At 43.9% G+C, this 27,093-nt stretch overlaps 2 protein-coding genes across 8 annotated transcripts; one reads left to right on the top strand and one right to left on the bottom strand.

Moving 5' to 3' along the window:
* Positions 1 to 376: 376 nt before the first annotated feature.
* Positions 377 to 10,729, top strand: Znf24 (zinc finger protein 24). 6 transcript variants are annotated; one of them, XM_038329744.1, is made up of 4 exons: positions 377 to 471; positions 3,314 to 3,818; positions 4,968 to 5,112; positions 7,370 to 10,729. In XM_038329744.1, exons 2-4 carry the CDS (start codon positions 3,399 to 3,401, stop codon positions 7,906 to 7,908), a joined length of 1,104 nt encoding a protein of 367 aa, XP_038185672.1. In that variant the 5' UTR covers positions 377 to 471; positions 3,314 to 3,398; the 3' UTR covers positions 7,909 to 10,729. The 6 variants fall into 6 exon arrangements, with proteins under 6 accessions (XP_038185672.1, XP_038185673.1, XP_038185671.1 ...); XM_038329745.1 differs by having other exon boundaries at positions 403 to 471; positions 3,307 to 3,818; XM_038329743.1 differs by lacking the exon at positions 377 to 471 and adding an exon at positions 801 to 938.
* Positions 10,730 to 15,232: 4,503 nt separating this feature from the next.
* On the bottom strand, positions 15,233 to 26,707 carry LOC119814232 (zinc finger protein 271-like). Of its 2 annotated transcripts, none has more exons than XM_038329731.1 (3): positions 26,479 to 26,707; positions 26,051 to 26,243; positions 15,233 to 18,866 (listed from the first exon to the last, which is right to left on the bottom strand). In XM_038329731.1, exons 2-3 carry the CDS (start codon positions 26,097 to 26,099, stop codon positions 17,173 to 17,175), a joined length of 1,743 nt encoding a protein of 580 aa, XP_038185659.1. In that variant the 5' UTR covers positions 26,100 to 26,243; positions 26,479 to 26,707; the 3' UTR covers positions 15,233 to 17,172. The 2 variants fall into 2 exon arrangements, with proteins under 2 accessions (XP_038185659.1, XP_038185660.1); XM_038329732.1 differs by having other exon boundaries at positions 26,051 to 26,166.
* Between the last annotated feature and the right edge of the window lie 386 nt (positions 26,708 to 27,093).

The following is a 27,093-nucleotide window of genomic DNA, read 5'->3' as shown; positions in this document are numbered from 1 at the left end:
GAAGCGGGAATAGTCAAAGTTCCTGCACTATAGGATGTGGGGGTAAAGAAGATGGTTTACACTAGAGAGAGCGACTGTGCCTGGCACGACTGTGACAGGCTTTCAGAAATGTTCACTTTCCTTAGTTACTTCAGAGGGCTCCTACGAGGAGTATGGGACACTCGGGAAACTGCCCCCCACCTTCTTCTTGCTCCCCTTTCCTTCTTGTCGAGTGGAACAGAGAGCAGAGCCCACTCCGGCAGAGGCGCAAGGCCAAGCTCGGCTTCAATGCGGCCATTGTCATCAAGCCGCACCTCCCCCGCTTGCCGCGCGTCCCCATGGCAACTCGGGGCTTCGCCTGCCCCCCCATACCCCCGCCCCCCGTCCTGCGGACCGGAAGCCGGGCGCGCCGGGGGCTTGTGGGAAGAGGCTGTGAGCGACGGCGCAGCGTCTGCCGGGGACGGCGAGGCTGTGGTGGGTCCGGAGCCAGAGGTCAGCGGCGTGCGGGGCAGGGTTCGAGCAGGGGCTCGGGGCGGCCGGACAGCGACCGGCGTCGTTCGGCGTCTCGGGCGTGCGCGGAGAAGGCCGCGGCGGAAGGGCGGCGGCGGCTTGCCGTAGTTCGGGTGTCCGCAGAGCCCCCAGTGCCCGCGTCCTCGCCGTCATGTCCTCCCCTCCCCCACCGACCGGTTTTGTTCTATTTCGAGGCTCAATCGGCTCGCGGAGGGTTCTGGGAATCGCACAAGCCGAGGTGGGATCCGGTGGTTCTCGCGCACGGCCTTCTGGGATTTGTAGTCCCGCCGGTGCAGGACGGAAGTGCCAGTCCTGGGTGGTGGGGTGTTGTGGGGCCTCTGCGGCCCTTCGCGGTGGTTGCTGGGAAGAGGACGTCGGCCAGAGTTACTGGGGCTGGCTGGGCTCGGCGCAGTGAGGCGGGAGGTCGTTGAAGACCAGGATCCCGCCAGGTGCTCGACTGCGTTCCTCCTCGTCCCACGAGCCTGGTGCAGTACAAAATAGGAGAAAAAGCAATTTCTATTACGTAGAAATGCTTGAGCCGTTGATAGGGTCGGGTCCAGGAATAGGAACAAATAACTTGGATTTTGCTATCAGGTCTTCATTCCTCTCAAGAATATTTAACGGATCCATATGGTCTGTCTGTTTGATACGGTGTTTTCTGATTCTTTGTCTTCACCTTGACAGGTTTCAGTAAGGTTTTCTTAAGTTTCTGTTTTGTATATTCTTGACTCAGATAAATAAAATAGTGGCTGTAAAGCTTATTCTTCTGCTGTTTTTTTTTTTTTTTTTTTTTTTTTTTCTCAAGACAAGGTTTCTCTGTGTAACCCTGGCTGTCCTGGAACTTGCTCTGTAGACCAGGGTGGCTTCGAACCAGGAGATCCACCTGCCTTTGCATCCTTAGTGCTGGGATTAACGGCGTGCGCCACCACTGCCTAGTTAAGTTTATTCGTAATGTGCTGTGAACCGTGACACTGGTAGGATTTTGCAAATACTAAAAGGATGAGAAAGTAGCTCACAGATTTCCCCCCAAAAAGGAAAAGCTAGGGGAAGCTATTTAAGGAAAAAGATTCCAGGCCACTGTGAGAAGTTGTGTTTCTTCCCCATAGCATTTGCTTCGGGGGATGAGCCGTCGCTGTAAGTTTAAATGCATGTATGGTGTGGTGAATGGCCTAAATGCCATTCACATGTTATGTGAAATAGTTTCTTCCCCAGTGTTACGTGATCCGTTACTGAACCTGTGTAAAAGTGAATCTGTTGCAAAAGCCAGTAGCCCAGTTAGCTTTGCTATGTAAATGAGGACAGTCTTGCTTCACCTAGGTGCTGGGCTTACAGGTTGATGACACCAGAACCAGCTACAAGGGAACAGAGCATTTTCACATATATTTCATTTAAGGGGTTCCTAAACAATATTTTTTTTAACTTTAAAGAAATAGTGTGTGTGTGTGCGTGCGCTTGTGTTCACACTCTGAGCAGTAGCTCAGCAGTAGAGCAGATTTGCATGGTACTTGTATACAGTCTCTAACCATGGGGTGGGTGGGGACAGTTGACCTGTTTCCTAATCCAGATTCGTAAAGACAAAAGGAAAAGTGGGTATGGGGCTTGCTCCAGCCTGGCAGCCCGTGCTGGATCCCAGATTCTACACAGAAGGGGAACGAACCTTGCATGCTGTCCTCTGACTTCCATACCTGGCTGAGATGTACAAACACAAAATCAATGTCAAAAAATGTTTTAAGTGTTCTACAGTTCTGAATATTTAGCTTTTATTTTATGTATATGTGCACCATGTGTCTGCCTAGTGTCTAAGGCCAGAAGAGAGTTCTGGGGTGCTGGAATCAAATCTGGGTCCTCTCCAAGAGCAATAAGCCTTCTTACTTGCTGAACCAATTCTTCAACCCCAAGGGTTCAGAACATCTGGAGAACACTGCAGTTGATGCAGTCTTACGTGGGTTCTTTGGGTTATTAAATTACCTTCTGTTGACTTCATGTCACAGACTGGCAATCTTTTTCTGGAAAAAGGCCAGATAGTAAATATTAAGTTATTTTAGATCTTAGCTGAAATTGTCGAACTCTGTCAACTCTTCCATTATTGCCTGAACTATGATTAAATGTAATGATTTATAGATACAAATTTAAAAAATATGGGGCTGGAGAGAAGGCTCAGTAGTTAAGAGCACGGACTGCTCTTTAAGAGTTCCCAAGTTCAATTCCCAGCACCCACATGGTAGTTCCCAGCTGTCTGTAACTCCAGTTCCAGGGAATCCAACACCCTTACACAGATACACATATAGGCAAAAAACAGTGCACATAAAATAAACCATTTTTTTAATTTAAAGTATTTTTTAAATTTTATGTGGTGTATATATATGTGTGTGTAGGCCTGCACATGTCATGTCACACTGGTGGAGGCCAGAGAGTAACAGAAGAAGTAAGTTCTCTCCTATGGAATGCTGGTTGTCAGTCAAGTCACCAGGCTTGGCAGCAGGTGCCTTTGCTAACGGAGTGGCCTTGCTGGCCCTAGACAGATACATCATATTTTCCTAGCATAAAATGTTTCTATGCCTTTTAGCAATTTAAATTTTTACACTACTCTTACTATGGCTAGTGTAGATTTTTACACTACTACTATGGCTAGTGTAAGTTTTTACACTACTCTTACTATAGGCAGCAGGCTAGATTTGGCTGTAGTCTACTACGTATGGTAGCATTTCAGTCAACATAAACTATTGACTGAAATTTTTAATCCAGTAAAAACAATTCTTTCTGCTGCTTTCAAATATCTTGGGGTATTCGGTAATTTATGTGTCTTTTATTTCTTATCCCTTAGGAGTACCTTTGAGGAAAGCAGAGTATTTCTGTGAGTACGGTCTATATCCTGCCTCGGCTGCCTTTTCTGGAAGGATTGTAACAGGATGTCTGCACAGTCGGTGGAAGAAGATTCGATACTTATAATCCCAAATCCAGATGAAGAAGAAAAGATTCTGAGAGTGAAACTGGAGGAGGACCCTGATGGTGAAGAGGGGTCGAGCGTTTCCTGGAATCACCTCCGTGACCCAGAGGTTTTTCGACAGCGGTTCAGACAGTTTGGATACCAGGACTCACCAGGTCCCCGAGAGGCTGTGAGCCAGCTCCGAGAACTTTGCCGCCTGTGGCTCAGACCAGAGACACACACTAAGGAGCAGATACTGGAGCTGGTAGTGTTGGAGCAGTTTGTTGCCATCCTACCTAAGGAGCTACAGACTTGGGTTCGAGAACATCACCCAGAGAATGGAGAGGAGGCAGTGGCCGTTCTGGAGGACTTGGAGAGTGAGCTCGATGATCCTGCACAGCCGGTGAGCATGCTTGCCTCATTTTTCCCAAGTCAGAAACACTCATACAGCAGTGGGCAAACTGCGATTAACTTCATCTGACTAAGCTAAATTATGTCTGTGCCTCCCTCCTGTTCATTTGCCACTCTGCAATACCTGTGCTGCTCTGTAGTTGGAATTTTCTTTGTGCCGCCAAACAGCTCCCAAATGAAGACACGGAGACATTATTAATTATGAGTGTTCCACTAACTCTTTTAACTTAACCTGTTTCTGTTCATCTACGTTGTGCCGCGGGGCTTTTTACTTTTCATTCTGTATGTCCTACTTTCCTGCTTCCTTCCTGTCTGGCTGACTGGCCCTTGGTGTTCCCCTATCGTTTCCTTTTCTTCTCTGAGCCTAAATCCCTCCTCCTACTTACTCTCCTGCCCAGAAGTTCCTTCCACCTATACCTTCTCCCTTGCTGTTGGCCATTCAGCTTTTTATTAAACCAATCAGGTGCCTTAAGCAGGCAAAGTAAAACAGCAACACATCTTTACATGATACAAACAGATGCTGCACATCTCTACATGATATAAACAGATGCTGCACATCTTTTCATGATACAAACAGATGCTGCACATCTTTACATGACATAAACAGATACTGCACATCTCTACATGATATAAACAGATGCTGCAACATCTTTACATGATATAAACAGATGCTGCACATCTTTACATGACATAAACAGATGCTGCAACATCTCTACATGATATAAACAGATGCTGCACATCTTTACATGACATAAACAGATGCTGCACATCTCTACATGATATAAACAGATGCTGCACATCTCTACATGATATAAACAGATGCTGCACATCTCTACATGATACAAACAGATGCTGCACATCTCTACATGATACAAACAGATGCTGCACATCTCTACATGATACAAACAGATGCTGCACATCTCTACATGATACAAACAGATGCTGCACATCTCTACATGATACAAACAGATGCTGCACATCTCTACATGATACAAACAGATGCTGCACATCTTTACATAGTTAAACAAATATTCTGCAACACTGTTCTGCTGTCTAGGACTTTGTATTGCATTTTTTGTGGCATCTCTTATGTGCTCAGTATCAAAATTCCTTCTCAGCCAAACTAAAACCTTGGTTTCAGGTTTCTCTCCGCCGGCGGAAACGGGAAGTGCTTGTAGAGGAGACGTCTCCAGAAGATGCTCAGGGGTTACCAAGTTCGGAGCTCGATGCTGTAGAGAACCAGCTCAAGTGGGCATCCTGGGAACTCAGCTCTCTGAGGCACTGTGGTGAGGACCAGAACTCTACGGGGCCGGCCTTTCCCAGAGTGCTTTGCTTGTTTTTTTTGAGAAACACTTTTAGCTGCTGTTTAGAAATTGCCATGCTGTGAAGAGCCTGGCTTTCCTGGTGGCCGACTCACTGGCCTCGGGAGTTTTTACTCCTCGGCTTTAGCATCTCTAGCTTTTCTTTCATGACGACTGCCCATACATGGGCTTTGGTGTGCCTGACTGTGCCAGTGCCTGTAGAGCAGACCCACACATGGCACCGCTTACCTGCCGTCTGCTGTGTGCGCTCTTGTTCTCGGTCTCCTGCCTAACTGTATTAACACGGTGAACTTACTTGAAGTCTCCTTCAACCTTTTATTTTATTACTTGAAGTATTCCTAAAATTTCAGCTGTTTCTGTTTTTCTTTTTGCTTCAATATTTTACCTCTTTTTAATTAAGAAACTTTCCCCCATATTTTAATTTATTTTATGTGTGTGGGTGTTTTGCCGTCATGTGTGTCTGTAGCATGTGCATGCTAGGTGTCCTTTGAACTCAGAAGAGGAAGTCAAACCCCCTGGAGCTGGAGTTACAGATGGCTGTGAGCTGCCATGTGGGTGCGGGGGATTAAACCTGGGTCCTCTGGAGGAGCAGACAGTGCTCAACCACTGGGCCATCTCTGCAGACCCCTTCAGAAGCTTTTTAAAAAGATCTTTTAAATAAAAAGTCTGTGTGCTTGTGCGTGAGGTTGTGAGTGCAGGTACTTGGACAGGGAGAGCACTGGATTCCCTCCAGTTGTCGGTGGGTAATGAGCCACACAGTAAGGGTGCAGGGAGCTGAACTCGGCTTTTTCGCAAGAACTGTATATATGTGCTTTTAACCACCGAATCATCTCTACAGCCCTCTAGAACTTAAAAAATAAAAAACTCGGAAATGACACGAGGGTAAACTCTTTACTTTTTCCTAAGTATTCAAACTAGGCTCCCAAGCTATAATATGGCTTAAATGCAGAAATATCAAAGTATAATTGTAATAATTCAGATTTTTTTGTTTCCAGCATATTAGAATTTAACGCTGTGTACTTGTTTATATGACCTAGGATACTAATTGCTGTGTTGGCATTTTGTTTATAGGAAGTTTGTTTGAGAGTTGGTCTCTGCCTGGTCTGAATCTGGCCTTGAATTCCCAGGCACTTGCCTCTTCTGCTCCTGTGGGTGCTGGAGTCTAAGGAATGTGCCCCCACACCCAGCTCTGCACTCTTTCTTATCAGGACTCGTGTTCTGCTTTGAGTTCAGTATTGACTGTGACACATTAACTAATTTCAGCAGCAGCTGTTGTTTGACACCTTCCTTTTGTTATTCCTTCATTTTGATATAATCTTGTAAAAACTGTTTCCTAGTGGCCATCATTTTTCCTCCCGAAGTTTCCTTCAGACCTAGACATATCGGTTTGATTTTTCACTTTTGTTTTATAATCTGTCACTTTTTGACTATGTTCTATTTAGAAAATTTTGTGTGTATTACATGTATATGTGTATGTATGTATGTATGTATATGTATGTCATTTGTTGAGTTGCCCAAAGAGATCAGAAGAGGAAGTTGGATCCTCTAGACCTGGAGTTGTGATGGTGGTTGTGAGCCTCCCAGTGTGGGTGCTGGGACTGACCTTGGGTCCTCTGAAGGATCCTGTGCTCTTCATGACTGAGCAATCTCTCTAGCCCCTGTGTTAAGTTTAGATAAAACCAGCGCATACCTTTAATCCCAGCACTTGGGAGACAGGGGCAGTTGGATCTGAGTTTGAGGCCACCCTGGTCTACAGAATGAATTTCAGGACAGTCAGGGATGCACAGAGAAACCCTGTCTTGAAAAATCAGAAAACAAACAAAATAGATAAAATAAAACCTTCTGTGTCGTTTTGCTGTCATGCCATTAGCTCATTGGCCTCGTCACACCCCAACACACCCTTTTTCCTTGTTTGAGAATTGTCAACCTAATATATTCATAGATGTGTACAGGGCTTTTGTTTGCTTGCTTTTGTTTTAATTCATGAACAACTTTTTGTTTAGTTTTGTTTGTTTGTTTGCCAGGCGTGGTGGTGCATAATTTTAATGCCAACATTAGGAGGCAGAGGTAGGTTGAATTAGTCTATACACAGCAAGTTCCAGGCTGGCTGTGGCTACATAGTGAGACCTTGTCTCCACAACAAGTAACCATTATTTTCCCCTTCAAATTCTTTTCTCTTCAAGTAGGAACTGAGTGATACTTGTATTCTCTTTTATTTCAGATGATGATGTTAGGACAGAAAATGGAGCGCTGGCTCCAAAGGAGGAGATTGCTTCCGCTGTGGAATCTCAGGAAGTTCCTGGCACTCTTAATATAGGTGTTCCTCAGATTTTTAAATATGGAGAAACCTGTTTACCCAAGGGCAGATTTGAAAGAAAGAGAAATCCCTCTCGAAAGAAACAGCACATATGTGACGAATGTGGAAAACACTTCAGCCAGGGCTCAGCCCTTATTCTTCACCAGAGAATCCACAGTGGGGAGAAGCCTTATGGATGTGTCGAGTGCGGAAAAGCCTTTAGCAGAAGCTCCATCCTTGTGCAGCACCAGCGAGTCCACACTGGTGAAAAACCTTACAAGTGTCTTGAGTGTGGGAAAGCCTTTAGCCAGAATTCTGGGCTTATTAATCATCAGCGAATCCACACTGGGGAGAAACCTTACGAATGTGTTCAGTGTGGAAAGTCCTATAGTCAGAGCTCAAACCTTTTTAGACATCAGAGACGACACAATGCGGAAAAACTTTTGAATGTTGTGAAAGTTTAAGAAATTAAGGGGAAACAATGAGCACTCAGGTCTTTTTCTTCAGAAATGAAGACAATTAAAAACATGAAGTGATAAAGAAAAGATTTTTTCCCTGTCGACTGAGAAAATCCACTGGGAGTTACAAAAGAAAATCTTCATTCACCATTATTATCTTTGAAGAAATGGTGTTATGCCTAAAAACTGAAATTTTAAATAATTCAGGTATTAATACCTAAAATTTCCATGTGATATTTATATTCTCTTTTCTCCCAAGTAATGAGCTACCTGATTCTTTGTCACTTTCTTAACAATTTCCTTTTTCAGACAAAGAGTTTATTTCTGTGTTGGTCATTGGAATGTTGTTTTATAAGGATACATACCTTTCTATTTTAAAAGGCAACATAAGAATTGTAAAATCTAAAAGCCCATCATTTAAAAACATCTTTGAACATTTAGTTTCCTTTTGTTCGGTTTGAGTATATTTGGGGAAACTAGAAGATAGAGACTAGTCAAAGCCTCAGTGTTGAATGCGCCTTAAGATCTCAGACGAGTGATGGTGGCAGAATTTTAAGGAGTGAAGGGAAAAGCTGGAAGAGTTACACACTGAAGTGTATCAGTTACATACAGTCATCTTTCCTTAGGAAAACTTCAACAACAACAAAAAAATCCAAAAAACTGATTTCATCTAAGTTGTGGGCATCTTACTACTGAAGAGATTCCCTGTATAAAAACAGCACTTGGGAAGTGAAGGTGAACAGAACACTAGGAAGAATGCTGGTGTTGGAAAGCAGATGTAAAAATTAAGGCACTTAGATGATGTGGCTTTTAGAAAAATCTCAAATCTAACTCATTTTGCTCTCATCCTAGTTAAGGATATAGAAAACTCCTTGATGGGAGGGCAGCAATATCAGGTTTGCTCTTTTTATTCCTTTGGTACAAAAGGGTTGAACACCAGGCTAAAACAGCCATGCATTTGTTACTAAACATTTTACCGACAATGCACTGTGCTAGGTACTGTAATCCTACTGTAAGTGGTAGGTGTTTGTTCCCCTGTAAGTCATAGGGTTCCCGTCAGCATTCCCAGGTCACCTCTGAGATTCCCAGAGTGTAGTTCTCTTAGCAGTGTGTTGTTTTTGGAGGGAGAGACGTCAGCTCAGAACGCTAGCTAGTCAGCTCTTCGCACTTTTCAGAGGTGAGCTCAAGGATACCCTCTGTTAGTTTAAACAGTTTTGAATCTTAAAAATCCAAATGTAATTTCTAGTAGTATTGTAGTTATAACTACATGTTAAGTTGAATGGACCGTTCTACTTTAAAAATAAATAACTAGGCTATGAATAACTAGTTTTATTAACTGGCAGAATTGATTAAATTTTTTAATTTACAGTCTTAACACATTTTTCTTAAAAGCATATTAAAAGTAATACATTTTAGTAGTAGGATTCTGTATGCCCTGGCTAAGAATCCAGGTTCTGCGGTTCTGCTGTTGAGTAGCAAACTCTGGAAGTTAAAGCATTGTGTATAAGAAAATGTGGGGTTTTTGTTTGGGTTCCTTTTTTTTTTTTTAATGTAAGACAGGCGTCATTACATGGAAAATGATCCATGGGAGTACAAATATTTGCAGCAATTTGGGTTATATCTGGTACTTGGTTGAATTTTAAACTGAAAAGTGAGATTTTTGCGTGAGTCAGTTGAAAACAGTTCTAAATGCAATGCAGCTGGTGAAATGAGGCAGAATGAAGCTTGTCATAGATTTCTGATAACAATTCTAAGAAACGTGCTTTATAGATTAAGATTTATTGAAGTATAAATATGTAGTAATGCTATAATGTATTTTTAAGTTATACAAGAAAATGTAGGGACTTCTGTTTGGGTCTTTTCTCTGTGGCTGAGAGCAAACAAGTTAGTGTCCAATAAGGTTGTAAACGCCTCTGCTCTCAGGTAGCGTAACCTGGAATCGCGCGCGTTCCTTACTTGTTTATGGCTGGTTCTTTCCCGGTAGGTTTTGAGGTGGCACATTTGATGGCTGCTGGGATGACAGAGGAGGTGATAGGGAGTAACCTGTCAGGGTGGAATGCCAGACTTACCAATTTTAGGGGTAGATTTGGTAATGTGGAAGCACAGAAAAGGCGGTATTAGAGTTGGCAAATAGGTGTTGTCTTGCCAGCTCTGACCCCTGTGTATCTGTTGGGAAGGAAGCTCAGACAAGGGACTGGTCTAAAACCCCTCATGGTATACAGGAAAAGGAAAGCAGTGGGGTGTATATTTAACTGACTCTGGCTAGGCGTAAGTCTCCACTAGACAGATTCACAGTAACAGCGATTGCTGTCTTCATAACTGTCCCCACACAGATCATCATGATTTGGGGGTACCCAGTCTAATGAAGCAGACATGAGCAGGTGGCAAGCAGTAGCCTAGCCAATACCTGGTTAGCATGTGAGCACTTCTGTGAAGGCATGCACACTAACGGGCCCAACAGGCTGTCTGGTGATTTTATAGTCACAGATGTTTGACCATTAGCAGCCTGTCTTAGATTCGTGTGAGCTTCGGGGAGGGTGCCTGTTCTGAGAGAATGTGCATGCTAAGCATTCTTGGAGTACTTAATCATCTAGATTTGTGGACTAGCAAAACAAGACCCAGTGATCTCAGAACTTGTGACTTGGAAATGGCCACTTAGAACTGCAACATAAACCTAGTTCTGTGGATTCCACAGGCCAGTTTGTTTGTTTGTTTGCTTGCTTACTCTGTCAAGAGTGATGGTGTTAGCCAGGCGGTGGTGGCGCACACCTTTAATTCCAGCACTCCAGAGGCAGAGGTAGGTGGATGTTTGTGAGTTCAAGGCAAACTTGGTCTACAGAGTGAGTTCCAGGACAGCGAGGGCTAGGACTACACAGAGAAACCCTGTCTCAAAAAAACCAAATTAAAAAAAAAGATGGCAGTACAAGTTTAATAAACTTGAAAGTTATTATATATACCCATTTAAATTTTCCACAATGCAGAAACAAAAGATGAAAAAAGACATCAGATTTAGCCAGAAATGGTGGTAATCTGGTTTATTGTCCTTCCAGATTTAGCTCTATACATGTTTAAGCAAACACCTTTAAAATAACAGTCTTGGATTGAGTACAGGCACCAACTACAGTGCCTTCCTCTGCTTTAGTCCTCAGCAGACCTGAGGTCGTTACATAGCTCCATCTACCGTAGAGACTGGCTTCCCCCCACTGCTGTGGACTTTTTCCGTAGTTACCATAGTTACCATATTCCTCTGCATTATTACACTCAGTCCGTCTCTCTCACGCCTACTGATGGGCTTGTAGGTTCTTTATGCATAACACATACAGTTGCTATCCATAAACATAGATTCTACTACCTATGTAGTTGTCCCTATAACACAAATAACTAGAAATGGGTTCATTGGGTCAGGAAATACATATTTGACATTTTTGAGGAAATACAACTTTAAAAGTTGGACTAATAACTCCATTAATAGTAAGAATGCCTGTTTGCCTGCTCTCCTGACAGTACTGCAGCCTGAAAAAGTTGTGCTTGTCTTACAGACCAGGTCTTTTTTCATTTTCTTTTTCTTTGTGTGTGTGTGTGTGTGTGTGTGTGTGCACGCCTGCATGTGCACCTTTATTAGTAAGAAGGAACATTTTTTGGTTCATTGGCTGTTTTATGTCCTGTTCCGGCCTTGTTCTTTTCTTTCTTTGTTCTAATTATGAAAGTATAAATGACTACAGTTGACATCATAAACTTAAGAGAGACAAATGTAAGACCATTTTCCCAGGTCAGTTCCGTTTTCCAGTTTACTGTACATCCTGGTACAATTTGTACACATTTCCACGTGAATATATGAAATGTGGACACCCTTTAAATAAACGGGATTATTATGAATTTTAAGACATCTTTGTCTTATATATTCTGGTATTCAAACTCCTGGAAGGTGGATGGCCGGTTGTAAGGCACTTGCTGCCTGACATTCTCCATCTTCTGACAGATAGCTGTAGCGTCTTCACCCTGTAGAGTACTCATTGCCCACAGAAGCCGCTTTACCCACACGGGACAGCCCTTACCTGTTTGGGAAAAGGAGAGAGAAGAAACCTTCCTGTTTGCATTTCCCTGATGAATAGTGAAGTTGGTCATTTCTAATTTCCGGAGGATTGTTCATTCATGCTTCTATTGCCTTTGTACTGGGTTATGTGGGTGTGTGTTTGTTCAGCATCTCTTCCCTCATTTATGGCAACAGTATCCCTATTTATTGTGGTTAACCCATTCCATATGGCTTTGGTGAGCACATGACCAGGCTCGTCTCCTGAGCCACGCTAGCCACAGTGATTAGAGAGCAGGCATCAATCTGAAGCAGGCTAAGGAGAGTGCTCAGCAGAACAGTAACTCCTGGAAAGAAGGCTTTGGAGACACTGGAGACCCAAGGACGATGGGAGCCTGCATTTTTCCTATGTGGAGAAAGACTCTGAGGAGAAACTCGGGGCTAGCAGAGATGGTGAAAGACTAAGCTTTGATGTCATTTTTCTGGAGGCCCTAGATCCAGTTGTGCCTAAAGCCTGCCCTACCTCTGGACTTTAAAGTTTGTGAGCCAATAAAGTCCCTTTCTTGTTAAAGATAATTGTATTTGTCCTGATTAATATAGGGTATTTGTATTTTCTTGTTGATTTGTAGAAAACTTGTAGTTTTAATTCTAGATTCACACATTATATAAGTTAATAAAATTAGCAATGGCCTTTTATAATTTGGACTCTGTCAACCTCCGCCATGTGTTACTTTACTCTCCCCCCATCCCCAATTTACACACCATTCCCATACTTGACATTCTAACAGTGACTTAATGCTGGCTTTCATTAAGTCTGAACAACTTTTCATACATTATCGCCAGCAGATTGATTGGGTCCAGGCATGTTAAAGCTGCTGAATCTGCTAGGTGTCTATTGCCGTGATAGACACCATGACTGAAAGCAGCTTGGGGAGGAAAGAGTTTACTTCATCTTACCACTCTTGGGTTACTTGAGTTCTGCCCGGACTGACTTCTGTCTCTGAGTTCAGTCAGGGCAGGAACTCCAGACAGAAACGTGAAGAACTGGTGTAGAGGCCATGGAGGAATGCTGTTTGGGCTCGTGCCTAATAGCGTCTTGAAGCTGCTTTCTTACAGCACCCAGGACCACCCGCCTCAGAGTGACGCAACCTGCAGTGAACTGGGCCCTCCCCATCAGTCACCAATCCAGAAGACGCACCGCATGCTCCACAGCCAGCTTGGTGGGGGCACTTTTTCAGCTGAGAGCCCCTCGTCTGAAAGGATCAGCTTGTGTCACGTTGACACCAGCACACTGCTGTACCTAGCAAACACTGCTCAGAGCACTGCCTTCACACTTACTGCCCGTGGTCCTCGGAGCCCTTCACAATTACCTTAACCCAGCATGGGTTTTTGGGAGAGGCGTACTTTATTTTAGGTCCATTGTCTTGAAGCTCTGTGAGCCCAATACCTAGTATGACGGAAAGAATCTTTTGTAAGTGTATAGGACATTTTCTTGATTGATGTTGAAGGGCCCTGCTCATTGTGGGTAGCGTCACCCCTCATCAGGTGGTCCTGGGTGATGTAAGAATGTGGGCTGAGCAAGCACTGAGCACCAGTAAGCATTCCTCCATGGTCTCTGCACCAGCTTGAGTTCTTCCCTTGATGAACTATGATGTGGAAGACTAAATGGAGTAGACTGTTTACTCCCAAGTTGCTTTTGGTCATGGTGTTTTATCACAGCAATAGAAACCCTAAGATACATTGTGTGTGTGTGTGTGTGTGTGTGTGGTTTACACACTGTATGTGGTGGTTTGAAAGAAAAGGCCTTCATAGAGAGTGGTACTATTAGAATGTGTGGCCTTGGAGGAAGTGTGTCACTGTGTGTGTTGGGGGGAGACTGAGGTCTTCAATGCTCAAGCTACACCCAATGCAACAGTTCAGTCCTCTTCCTGTTGCCTGTGGATCAAGTTATAGAACTCTTTGCTCCTTCTCCAGCACCATGTCTGCCTGCATGCTGCCATGTCCTGCCATAATAATGGACTAAACCTCTGGACTGTAAGCCACCCCAATTAAATATTTTCCTCTTTTCCTTTATAAGAGTTGGTATGGTCATGGTGTCTGAATAGAAATTCTAAGACTATATGAGTGTGTGTGTGTGTGTGTGTGTGTGTGTGGCTTCATGCAGATGAAGTCTATAGTGCTGGCATACTACTTGTGGACTCAAATTTGGGGTAGTTTTTTATTTTTATATATTTTCTACTGTATATCCTCCATAAGATAATACATAAAGATGTGGTGCTGGTGAATGCCTTTAATCCAGCAGATCTTTTGAGTTTCAAGCCAGCTTGTTCTACATAGACCCTGTTTCAAACAACAAAAGTCCTCAGACTCTAAAGAAGCATTTAAGAAACTGAATGGTCTTTGTTTTCCACATTAGTCCTCGCCATCATGTTCTCCTTTGCCGGAACCTCCCATAGTCTCTGTACATTCAGAAGTGAAACCCTGAACTGCTTTGCACACGCTCCAGCATGCGAATCACTGCCTTGTCTAGGATGCCAATTCTCCATGTATTATTCTCCCCTTAGTCACTGGCTGCCATCTGGGCCATCAGGTTCCGTCTCTGTACTCTCATTGCTTCTGTTCAAGTAATCCTTACTTCACTCAACAATGGCCCCGGGATGAAGTGGTGCTGGCAGTTAGAGAAGTTGAAGAGAAGACAGTTTTACCAGCTGTAAGTGAAAAAGTGGAAGGTTTTCATTTAAGGAAAGAAAAAAAGTCTGAGGATGTTACAGTCTACAGTAAGAATGAATCTTTTGTGAAATTGTAAAGGGAAATTTTATTATTATTCTAACATCTCAAAATGCAAGTTGTAGACATAGTGCACAGTGAGTGCTTAAATCAGGAAATGGTGTTAAGAATGCAGTACCGTTCACGTGATACAGAGGCTCAGATCCTCCAAAGTGCAAGCAACCACAGCGAGGAACTATATACACTCTAGCTATGTAGCTGGTTGGTACCAGCTGATGCTTTAGTTGTCTCCATATCCATAAAGGACCCTTGTAACATGAGGGCCTGCTTGTTGGGGTTTCTGTCCTGCCCGGTTCCCACAGTCTTTAGGTACCAAAGAAAATCACACACAGAGTCTACATTAGTTATAAACTGATTGGCCCATTAGCTCAGGCTTCTTATTAGCTCTTATAACTTATGTTAGCCCATTATTCTTATCTGTGTTAGCCACATGGCTCAGTACCTTTTTCAGTGGGGCAGGTCACATCTTGCTTCTTCAGTGTCTGGACAGGACTCGGGAGAGATGGGCTTCCTCCTTCCCAGAATTCTCCTGTTCTCTTTGACCTGCCTCTACTTCCTTTCTGGTTGTCCCATCTATACTTCCTGGCTACTGGCCAATCAGCGTTTATTTAAAACATAATTGACAGAATACAACTGTCCTGCACCAGACCCTTCTCCTGCTCACAACCTAAAGTTGCATAAAGTCTGCAGTTCATCAGCAGGACACCACAAATACACATGCGTCTATTTCTTTTGCCCATATAATCTGCCCCCCTCTCATTCCATCTTGTCAGCCATGCATTGCTGCAGCATCTCTTCTGGATGGTTTTGCATATTTATGATTTCAGGGTAGTGTACGCTGGCTGGTTTCCTTAGAACTGTTACCACTGAGAATGGCTGGTAACCAGTGCTGGGACCAGCTAGCTCCGTCTCTCGGAAAAGAAAAATTGTAAGAACTTCTGGTAGCTGATGGTTCTGCTGGAAGAAGATCAGCAAAGACACTAACACTAGGTAGGGTTTGAGTCACTGGCGCACAAAGTTTGGAACTGTTAGTTAGGAACTGAGAACCTCTATCACTAACACAAAGGGTCATTACTTTGCCTATTCATAGTCTGTCTGGACTTAGCAAGACTGTCAGCTGACTGGCGAAGTTCTATGCCTTGGGGCATAGCCCCCGTGGATATCATGGAACTACAGTATTTACAGGACCACAGTACCACGGTTCCATTTTGTTCAATATTGGTCTGCATTACTGAAAATTAAACTAGCCTTGCTGTGTGCACCATAGGGATTCATGCTCACTAGGAAACCAAAATTAGACCACTACCAACAGATCACTGAGACAAAGCGGCATGGAGTTACGCAGTGAATTTATACTCAGCTGTGCATAGGACCCAACTCTCCATCTCTAGAGGATATGTGTGACGTCAGCGTTGCTACCACTTTAATTACAGGATTTAAGGTTTCACTGCATTCTCTGAAATAACTTCTGATATGCAGTTGGTAATTTAGACTCAATAAAGGTTTGAGATTCTAAGATAAATATATTTTCCTCATAATTTTGATTGAGACTTTCCACATTTAGTTTTAAATATGGTAAGTTCTGCATTAATGTCTTATATTTTATAATGATATTGCTGTGAATTGTAAGAGATTTTCTTAGATTATAGTAAAGGTAAGAATTTCTATTTTTTTAAATGGAGCATGGGCTGGACATTGTTTAAAACCCTTTTCACGCGTGGGATCAGAATCTGTGCACCAGACTTTCCCATAACTGTCACATTCATGCAATTCTTCCTCCTCAGAAAGAATCTTTTTATTCTTTCCTCCCTTCTTTTCCTTCCTATCTACTTCTTCTTTTTCCATCCAAGGCAGGGTTTCTCTGTGTAGCCCTTGCTGTCCTGAAGTTTGCTATGTAGATCTGCCTGCCTTTGCCTCCTGAATGCTGAAATTAAAGACGTGCTATCACCACCTGGCTAGAATGGGTTTTCTTAAAGTTACCACAATCAGGTTTGTTAAAATGCCTTCTAACCCGAACAGAGGGTAGAGTTTCCCTTCTATGTGCATCCTTTGATATTCACTGAGACTGGTCACAGTGCCAAAAGGTTTCCTGTAGACAGATGTTTCCTGTCCCAACTGCTGGGTCCTAAATAACCGACTCAGAGGCTGAATATGAATTATAAATGCTTGGCCGAAAACTCAGGCTCGCTACTAGCTCTTACACTTAAATTAACCCATTACTATTAATCTGTGTATTGCCACATGGCTCACGGCTTTACCTGTCCTCTAGCATGTCTTACTTCCTAGGCAGCCAGCTGACGTCTGCCTGACTCCACCCCCGTTCTTCCCATCATTCTCAGTTTGGCTTTCCTGCCTAACTTCCAGTCTGGCTCCCGGCTGTCAGCTTTTTATTAGCCAGAGAGAGTACACATACAGTGTACAGAAGAGTCGTTCCCAGCAGTTTCCAACAGGTATCATACTTGCAGTTTTTCCCCAACGTGTACTCTCTGATGGTTAAAGAGATCAGCGCGCCTACTAAAGCTTCTGCCGCACTGAGCACATGAGTAGGGTTTCTCTCCCGTGTGGATTCTCTGGTGAAGGGTAAGAGCTGAGCACTGACTGAATGCCTTCCCACACACATTACAATTGTACGGCTTCTCTCCAGTGTGGATTCTCTGGTGTTTGAGACGGTCTGAATTCTGATTGAAACTTCGGGTGCACAGCGAGCATGCATAGGGTTTTTCTCCTGTGTGGATTCTACGGTGAAGAATGAGGTCAGAGCTCTGACTAAAGGCTTTGCCGCAACTATCACAGCGGTAGGGCTTTTCACCAGAATGCATTCTCTGATGTTTCGTGAGGTCTGAGCTTTGACTGAAGCTTTTATTGCACAGATCACATGTATATGGCTTCTCGCCAGTATGTATTCTTTGATGCTTTATGAGGTCTGACCGGCGGCTGAAACTCTTGGCACAGGCACTGCAGGCATAGGGTTTTTCCCCGGTGTGGATTCTCTGGTGGAGAATCAGGTTAGAGCTCTGACTGAAGGCCTTCCCACACTCACATTCGTAGGGCTTCTCCCCAGTGTGGACTCTGTAATGTTTAACAAGATCTGACCTCCTACTGAACATTTTGCTGCATTGACCACATGGGTACGGCTTCTCTCCGGTGTGAATTCGCTGGTGGTTAATGAGATCTGAAAGCCTACTGAAGGTTTTGGTACACTGGTTACATAGGTAGGGTTTCTCTCCGGTATGGATTCTCTGATGCAGAATAAGGACCGAGCTCTGATTAAAAGCCTTTCCACATTCACTACATTTATATGGCTTCTCTCCGGTGTGAATCCTTCTGTGTTTAATAAGGTCTGAATTCTGACTGAAACTTTTGCTACACTGATCACATGGATATGGTTTCTCCCCAGTGTGGATTCGCTGATGGAGAATGAGATCGGAGCTCTGACTAAAGGCCTTCGCACAAGCGTCACACTTGTATGGTTTCTCCCCAGTGTGGATTCGCTGATGTTTTATAAGATCGGAGCTCTGGCTGAAATGTTTATTACACTGGCTACACATATAAGGCTTCTCTCCAGTGTGGATCCTCTGATGTTTCACCATGTCTGAGCGCTGGCTAAAGCTTTTACTACAGTGACTGCATGGGTAGGGTTTTTCTCCTGTGTGGATCCTCTGGTGGATGATGAGATCTGAGCTCTGACTGAAGGCCTTCCCACACTCGTTACATTTGTAAGGCTTTTCCCCAGTGTGGACTCTTTGATGTTTGATAAGGTCTGAGCTCCGACTAAAGCTTTTAATACACCAATTGCACGGATAGGGTTTCTCTCCAGTATGAATTCTCTGATGCAGAGCCAGGGCTGAGCGCATACGAAAGGCCTTCCCACATTCGTCGCATTCGTAAGGTCTGTCCCAGTGAGTTCTTTGGTGTCTAATAAGACCCGTGTTCCAAGCAAAGTGTTGGCCACATTCATCACAGGTATACTGTGTTCTTAAGAGGGGTTGATCATTCAATTCATCCCCCAATTCACAGAATTCTTTGTCTCTGGAATTCGGGAGAACATCCTCCTGGAGGCTACCCGGTCCTTCAGTCAACGTCTCAATCTTTCCTGTCATTTCCTCCTCTGAAGCTGGCTCTCCAATCTTGACCTTGCTCTCACCATCTGGAACAGTAAACAAAATCCCAATGGAAAATGTGCTCCATGTTGCAGATAAGTTGCAGATGCAGCAAATGAGTGTTTGTCTACAGATGTTACCAGGAGAGGGGAGGACGTGGGACAAGGGAATCCTCGCGGTTAAGGTGGGGGGCTGCAAATGATCTGAGAGGCTTCCAACCCTGAAAAAGACTGGGGGAAACTGGAAGAATCGATACGGATTACGTTTTGTAGAATGGACTTCTCAGATACAAAAGTATGATTTTCACAGATGACCTGGGAAAACCGAAATTGATTCACTCTGATAATAAAAGTGTGAATAGGTTAGAGCTAATAACTTGCTAATATACTTAAAGCAAGCAGTATAAAAAGCGTAGAAAACAGAAGTGGGTTGGGTTTTACCTAGCAATGCTCAGGTATTTAGGCTAAAAGTAAGGTAGTAAAGAAAAATAATGAGAGAAAATAAAAACTCTTCAATTCCTTTGCATCTACCCTTAAGAAACAGTAAAAAAAAAAAAAAGTTATTACACACATAAATGCACTGTATTCTAAACACTTTCTACAAAAAAGTCACAAGCAGGATCAGTTCAAGACAGCAGTTTAAGATTGAATTTTCATACAACAACATCTATTGCAAAATAACTCTGGTACTTTTTATTATGATCTCCAGCTGGAACTACATTTGGCATCACAAACAAGAGGGCCAGAGCGGTTAGATGGTCGGGTTGTTTCTACTTTGTCAATCTGCATGCCTTAATGAGAGAGTAACAATCAATTTTGATTTAAAGACTGATTTCATTTTTTTAATTGTGTGTGCCAGTACACTTAAAAATTATGTATGTTTTGTGTGGTTCTTTATGCCATGTGTAGCATGAATAATAAAAACCCAGGGACAGATACTGGGGTTCAACATGGAGATCAGAAAAGCAAAACATCCAACCACTACAGAGACCTTTTACTTCTACCAAATCTTCAGACCACAATGGTGGGATCCTGTCTCCATGAATCCTCAGATTCCACACCACTGAGTTCCCATCCATTCCCTATATGTTCCTCTCTCTGCCCAGCCATATCACTCCTGTCTCCAGCTCCCTAGTGCTGGGATTAAAGGATAAATTGTGGAAGGTAGCTGGTTCTCCTGGGGCTCACACTTAGTTGGCAGGCTGGGTGCTGAGTGTTTTCACCCTCTGAGTCATCTCCCTGCCCCCTAGAATAACTAAATAAATTACAGGTTTGCTATTTTTGTTTTTGTTTGAGATACGCTGTAGCCCAGGTTGGCCTGCAACTCATGGTAATCCTTCTGTCTCAACTCTTGAGTGCTGAGAAGACAGATACTGGCTACTGCACCTGGCTCTACCCCCACCTCCTTTATTTTTGTTTGTAGTGTAGCCTTGGATGGCTTTGAAGTCACTTTGTAGCTCAAGATGGCTTTGGACTCAGGGTAGTCCACCTGCCTCTGGCTCACCAGTGCTGGGATTACAGGCGCATGCTACCATACCTAGCTGGGTTGCTACTTTTGTGGTGTAGGAGGTTCTTCTGTTCATGTGTTGCTTTCATTGGTTAATGAATTAAGAAACTGCTTTGGGCCTGATAGGGCAGAACTTAGGTAGGCAGAAAAGACAGAACTGAATGCTGAGAAGAAGGGCAGAGTGGGAGACACCATAGATCTTCTGCCCGAGACAGACGCTGGTTAGAATCTTGCGGGTAAGCCATGACACGTGGCGATACATAGATTAATGGAGATGGGTTAAACTAATATATAAGAGTTAGCCAATAAGAGTTAGAGCTAATGGCCAAGCAGTGTTATAATTAATACAGTTTCTGTGTGGTTATTTCAGGTGTAAGCTAGCCAGGTGGCCAGAACAAACAAAGGGCCCGCCCCCTCTCTTCACAACACTTTTGAGTGAAACTTGACTTTATTCCAAGGACAACCACGGCAGTAGAGGTGATAGTCAAGGATACTCCCTGGGAGATTTGTAAGAGGACTACAGTGGCTCAGTGCCATAAATGCTTCTGCCAGTAGGAGTTTTCTAAGTGAGAAGCAAATCCCAGGTTACTAGTTAATAGACACCAATGGAGACTTCTTGATTACAGAATACTAAATGGCTACAAATTACAAACTTCTTAGTATGTACTAGATGGTTTCAGAACAGGTTTACAGATGGGTCTGAAAACGTTCACTCATCTTCCCGCTCGGGATGGTCTCAGACACTGGTCAAAACAAATTATCCCACAGGCAGAACTTTAGAAATAAAACTACTGTCTGTCTACTATTTATGAAAGGAAATAGTCTAGGATATAAGCCTAGATTGATTCATGGCTAATGACAAATCACTTATCAAATACATGGAAAGAACAAGTCTGGAATGCTAGAAAGAAAGAAGAACCCTGGGAGAAACATTGGGATAGACCTTCCAGAATGGGCTCAGTATGCACATATATTGTGCTCTTTGTACATTTTCAGCAAAAGGTATCCAGCAAAGAAGCCTCTCAACCTGAAAGACAAGAACATCCACAGCACTGTGTCAGTCAGCTCTATTCCAGCTAGCATGGTTGACTGATGTACAGAACGGTCACAGCAGCAAGGATGACGGCTATACATAGCTACAAACATATGGATCGCCTCTCTCCAAGGAGGCATGCCTATTGTCAATTATGTATGCCTGAATATTCAAGCACCCGCGTGAACAGTGCACACCAACTACAGGAACACTTCCTGGAGAGGGATCAGTCAGGTTCCTGGAGGCAGAGTCACTGTACAGGGCCAGTTTTGTCAGGAAATTTGTTTCCACACTGCAGATACAAAGCTGTATTTGTTTATGGCAATTCTGTTTGTTACCATGCTATCCTATATAATACAACCTCGAAAAAAGTAATCTTCTAAGAAAGGAAGTAGAGCAGTACCTCAAATACACGGAGCTCATGGGTCTAATGTATGTTCCATCATTGAGAAGAATGCAGACTTGGGATTATGGTGGAATGTTCTAAAGGCTACACTAGGAAAGTTGTCATAGAGGACATACTATGTGCCCTATGCCAAAGAACAAAAAAAAATTCCTCCTCTATATGAGAAATATGTTACACACACACACACACACACACACACACACACACAGTGTGTGTATGCAATGGTGTATTTTGTGATTGTGGAGGCCAGAGAACAGCCTATGGGAGCCAGTTCTCTTCTTCCACACATGTGGGTCCTGGGGCTTGAACTCAGTCAATACCTTAACCATTTACTGCCAAGCCGTCTCACTGCCCCCATTACACACCTGGCCATCCACTTGGGCTATTTTTGCTTCCTATCCCCAATCCTGGGCCTGGTAAGTTTGAAGTTATAGCGCTCAATGGAGAGATGCTTCTACTATGGAACATGGTCAGGATTGCCAGTAAATTTGCCTCTTGGTCATTTCAGGCTCTTCATACTATAGAAACTGTGGTCATAATGACTGGTCGCAATTCCAAGGAATATGTTGCTGTGTTTCAGAAGCAATATGTTGCTGCTGTATGCCATGAGCAAGGACTCTAGAGAATTCTTTGGGGGTACCTCTTCTCTCAAGTTTAATTTTAGGCCCACACAATGGTACTCTGAAGAGCCTGTAGGATAAAGCCCTGCTAAAGACTTAAATAATGTAAGAAATTGAGTTTATAATATGAACTAGATAAAGAATTCTGAGCTATAATTAAGGATTTAAGATTACAGCTATGCATTCACCTAATTGTAAAAGTTGATAACACGGGAAATCCAAGACAAGTAAAGTTGTTATAGTGTTCTTTTAAAGACAGGTTGGACAGGCTGAATACACAGTACAATAGCAGTCTTAAGTGACCTCAAGGTGTGAGATCACTCATTAACTCTGGCTGTGAGGTCCCGCAAAAGTTCTAATCACTTAGAATGTAAGAGATTTTAATAACATTACATTACCACATGAAGGGGATCACCTTGATTAATCAGTATATAAAAAGCAGCAAGGGAGCTGAAGACGAGGATTCACCCTTCTCTGCTTCTGGGTGGCACACTGATGTGACCAATGCCTCGGGTTCCTGTTGGTGAGATTTTCACCATGGTAGGCTGCAGTGCTGAGCTGTGAGCTGGGATAAGTCCATTCTCCCTTAAGTCGCCTTTGTCAGGGTACTTTGTCACAGCCATGGGAAAAACAAACTACTGAATTTATTCCGTTACAAATAGTGTCCACTTGTCTTAGCTAGGGTTACCTTGGCTTTGAGGAAACACCATAACCAAAGCAACTTGTGGAGGAAAGGGTTTATTCCACTCGCAGTTCCATAAAACAGCCATCATCAAAAGTAGTGAGGGCAGGAACCAGGAGGCAGGAGCTGATGCAGAGGCTGTGGGGAGGTGGAGTGTTGTGTCCTGGCTGGCTCCACTCCACTCTTGCTGCGCTTCTTGGTGGTTATTTTTCTGCTGCAACTGGGCTATGTGCTCACCAACAGCCTCTCAGGCTCTCTTTGTGAAGTCTCAACTTCTCTGCATGACCCCTTCAATTCCGAACCTTCAACTGACACTGAGGTGTGCACCTGCGCCAATGGCCTCTCGACCTCTCCCAGTGCCAAGCCTCAGCTGCTCTTCATGCCTTCAAAACCAGAACCTCCTGGGTGATTCTGACGCCAAGTCCAGCTGCCAGCACAAGGCACAGCTTTGACTGCCTCTGAAACACAGCCTCTGTGTGCTGACCCTGAGGAAACACTTTCCAGAAGATTTCATCTCAATGATGCTAGTCTTTTCTTAATCACCATCAATTTCTTAGCTCCAGCTAACCAACATCAATTGTCCCAACAAAGCAAAGGTTTCTGTGGTAGTTTGAATGTAATTGGCCCCATAAGCTCCTAGGGAGGGGCACTATTGGGAGGTGTGGCTTTGTTGGAACAGGTATGACCTTGCTGGAGGAAGTGTGTCACTGTGAGGGCAGGCTTTGAGATTTCCTATGCTCAAGATACCACCCACTGTTGGAGACCAGTTCCTGTTGCCTTCTGATCAAGATGCAGGACTCTCAGCTCCAGAACCATGTCTGCCTGCATGCTGACATACTCCCCGCCATGATGATAATGGACTGAACCTCTGAACTGTAAGCCAGCCACCAAAATAAATGTTTTCCTTTATAAGAATTGCCATGGTCATGGTGTCTCTTCACAGCAATAGAAACCTTAATGACAGGGCTGGAGAAATGGCTCTGAGGTTAAGAGCACTAGCTACTCTTCCAGAGGTCCTGAGTTCAATTCCCAGCAACCACATGGTAGCTCACAGCTATCTGTAATAAGATCTTTTGCCCTCTTCTGGCGTGCAGGCATACATGCAGGCAGAATACCGTATACATAATAAATAATTTTTTTAAAAAAAAGGAAGAAAGAAACCCTAATGACAGGTACATTTCAGAAGTGCCAGTCTTTTAACATGTTCACTCTCTCCTTCTCTCTCTCTCTCGGTTTTCTGAAACAGGGCTTCCTTGTGTAACAGGTCTGGGTTTCCTGAAACTCGCCCTGTAGACCAGGCTGGCCTCAGACTCACAGATATCCAACTGCCTTTGCCTCCCGAGGGCTGGGTTTAAGGGCCTGCACCACTGCCATCCAGCTTTGTGGCTGACTCTTCAGCCCCAGCTGCTCAGAATGACAGAATCTTAATTCAAAATAGCAAATGGGCATGATAGAGTTCTTAAACTTCCCCGTGAAACTACACAAGCCAGGCCTCCATCTGCCCTCAACATTCGTATCTTCCAAGACCCTACGAAATAGCTCACCAAGCACTGAACACCGAATGGCTTTCTTTACACAACCCTCCCCAAAACATAGTGAGGTCTGTCACAGCAATACCCCACTATCCTGAACACAAGAACCCTGCGTGGGTAGACAATGTTTTCTCAAGAAGACATGGGCTAGGAAATGACAAGCCTCCTGAATTAGTGTCAGGTTCTAAAACAACACAGGCCATTGCTGTTGCTCCTGGCTGCCCACCAGAACCCAATGGTAAGACTCTATTAAACACAACACATTCCAGTTGCAGAACATAGAGAAATCAAGCTGGAGCTGACCTGAGAATATGTTCTAATGCTACACACTCCATGACATGACAACTCTTATAGAAGAAAGCATTTAATTGGGGCTGGTTTACAGTTTCAGAGGGTTAGTCCACTATCATCATGGCAGACATGGTGCTGGAGGCGTAGCACAGAGTTCTACATACAGATTCACAGGGAGCAGGGGGAGAGTAACACTGGTTTAGGCTTTTGAAACATCAAAGCCCACCCAGTGACACATTTTCTCCAACAAGACCATACCTCTTGATCCTTCTCAAGTAGTGCCACTTCCTAATGACTAAGCATTCAAATATATGAGCCCATCAGGGCCATTCTTCATCAAATCACCACAGGGAGTAATAACTGCTTTGGATTGGATTTGAGCCTGATCCACAGGAGGTAATTCATTCCCAGCACTGTAAATCTGGTTAAAAGCCACAAGTCCTAGTGGAGAACTCACTGCTGGTGTCTCGCTAAATGGAAACACTGTCAAACCGCCTTCTAAATATTTAAGTTTATACACCTACGATAGTGCTGCCCTCAACCTTGGCCAGAGAAGCTTCTTTCTCTCTGTAGTGGTCAGCAGTCAATGCAGAGACTGATAGCTGGTCAAAGTACTGAGCACAAGTGACTAGTAAGTACAAGTCCTAAATGGGACATCTATTGTAACCAGCCTTCTCCCTAGGCAGGGGACACCCCAGAAGAGAGCACAGAAAGGCTGAATGAGCTGAAGATGGGGAAGGATTCTGTGGACGTCTATTTTTCAGATACGACACTGAACTCATTGCAGTTATGATTATCTGCACAAGATCAGGACAGTAAGGTATCTCAACATTCCTACAGGCAGCTTTGGGGGGGGGCACACATGAAGGGGGAAGGGGCTGTGGGTAATTGGTAGGGGGGTTGGGAGTGAATGTGATCAAAATGCATTGTTTACATGCATGACATTGTGAAAGAATTAATAAAAATCTATTTTTTTTTAAAAGAAGAGGCAACTGAATAAAAGCTGTATCTCTAGAATTCAAAACAAAGCCGTGTGACTTGGTTAGGAGCACCGTTTGACTTGGCTTGGAGTACCAAAGGCATGGTATGGCTTGCCAGAGAGAGTGTAGACAATGGAGACACTGGTACCACGGAAGGAACATGCAAGGCACCGCTCCTCACCTGACAGAGGGTGACGCTCTTGAGAGTCATAACTGAACTGGATCTCCATGGGCACAACTGGACACCTCAGGAAACGAGTGGAGAATTACCATTTCTTCTGTAAGATCTTCTGAAGCCTGTGGGCGATGTGGTAGCCCTGAGTTCAGATTGGAACCACTGTACAGAGGAGATGTCACTTCTGAGACTAGGGTTTCTAGATACGGAACAAAGTGAAGGAGAAAAAAAATCGTATTTAGCTTCCATGCGCCTTTCCTCTTAGAGAAGGCTTCCTTTCCGATCGTGCAGGAAGCGGGAATTAACCCTCTTTGATTCAATCCCCCTTACAAGATGAGGTGCTCAAACAAGACTGGAAATTAAAAATACTAAACTAGGGGTGTAACTGGAATAATAGTGCAGGGAGGGGTTTAGTATTCGCGCCCAGCACTCACAAGTCAGTTATCTCTTTTCCAGCTCCGCAGGCTGATTACTGGGGGTTCATCCACTTCGTGATTCCACTAGCACCCTAACATTTCGGACGTTCATGCGGTTGAATAGAAGGCTCAGTGAGCACAGACTAGCTATCCAGAACAGTAGGCCATAAACCCACTCGGTCCCCATCTCCAAGACGCCACTCTGGCTCTCCAGTGCTGGAGAGACAGCCTGTCAACCACCCCTACAATCTCGCCAAGTTCCTGATGCTCCCTCAGCCGGCCGCTCTAGGAATCTGGGAGGATCACAACTCTATGGTGCATCCTCATTCGCACAGCAGCGTGAATTAGGAGTACTTGCAGTTCAGGACTGCTGCTCCCAGCTTTAGCCTAAGGCACTGGCTTGTCCTTTGCTGTGGTTTAGTGATTCTTTAGGTGAATGTCATCTTTCATAAAAACTTTATAAAGTCAGGTATTTTTCTGACCAGATAATTAACTCTCGTGATCCATTTCTCTTCTGCATCTGCCTCTGCCCCGCTCCCCCCCCCCCGTCCCCCACCTTAATCCCTTTCCTAAATTTATTCCTCCTTTTTCCTCCCTGCCATCCATCCATCCATAAAGGGGATTGAACATGCT

Source organism: Arvicola amphibius, chromosome 5, assembly GCF_903992535.2.
Source record: "Arvicola amphibius chromosome 5, mArvAmp1.2, whole genome shotgun sequence".
Lineage (NCBI taxonomy): Eukaryota > Metazoa > Chordata > Mammalia > Rodentia > Cricetidae > Arvicola > Arvicola amphibius.
The sequence above is the reverse complement of the archived record's forward strand: the minus strand, read 5'-3'. Positions and strand labels throughout refer to the sequence as shown.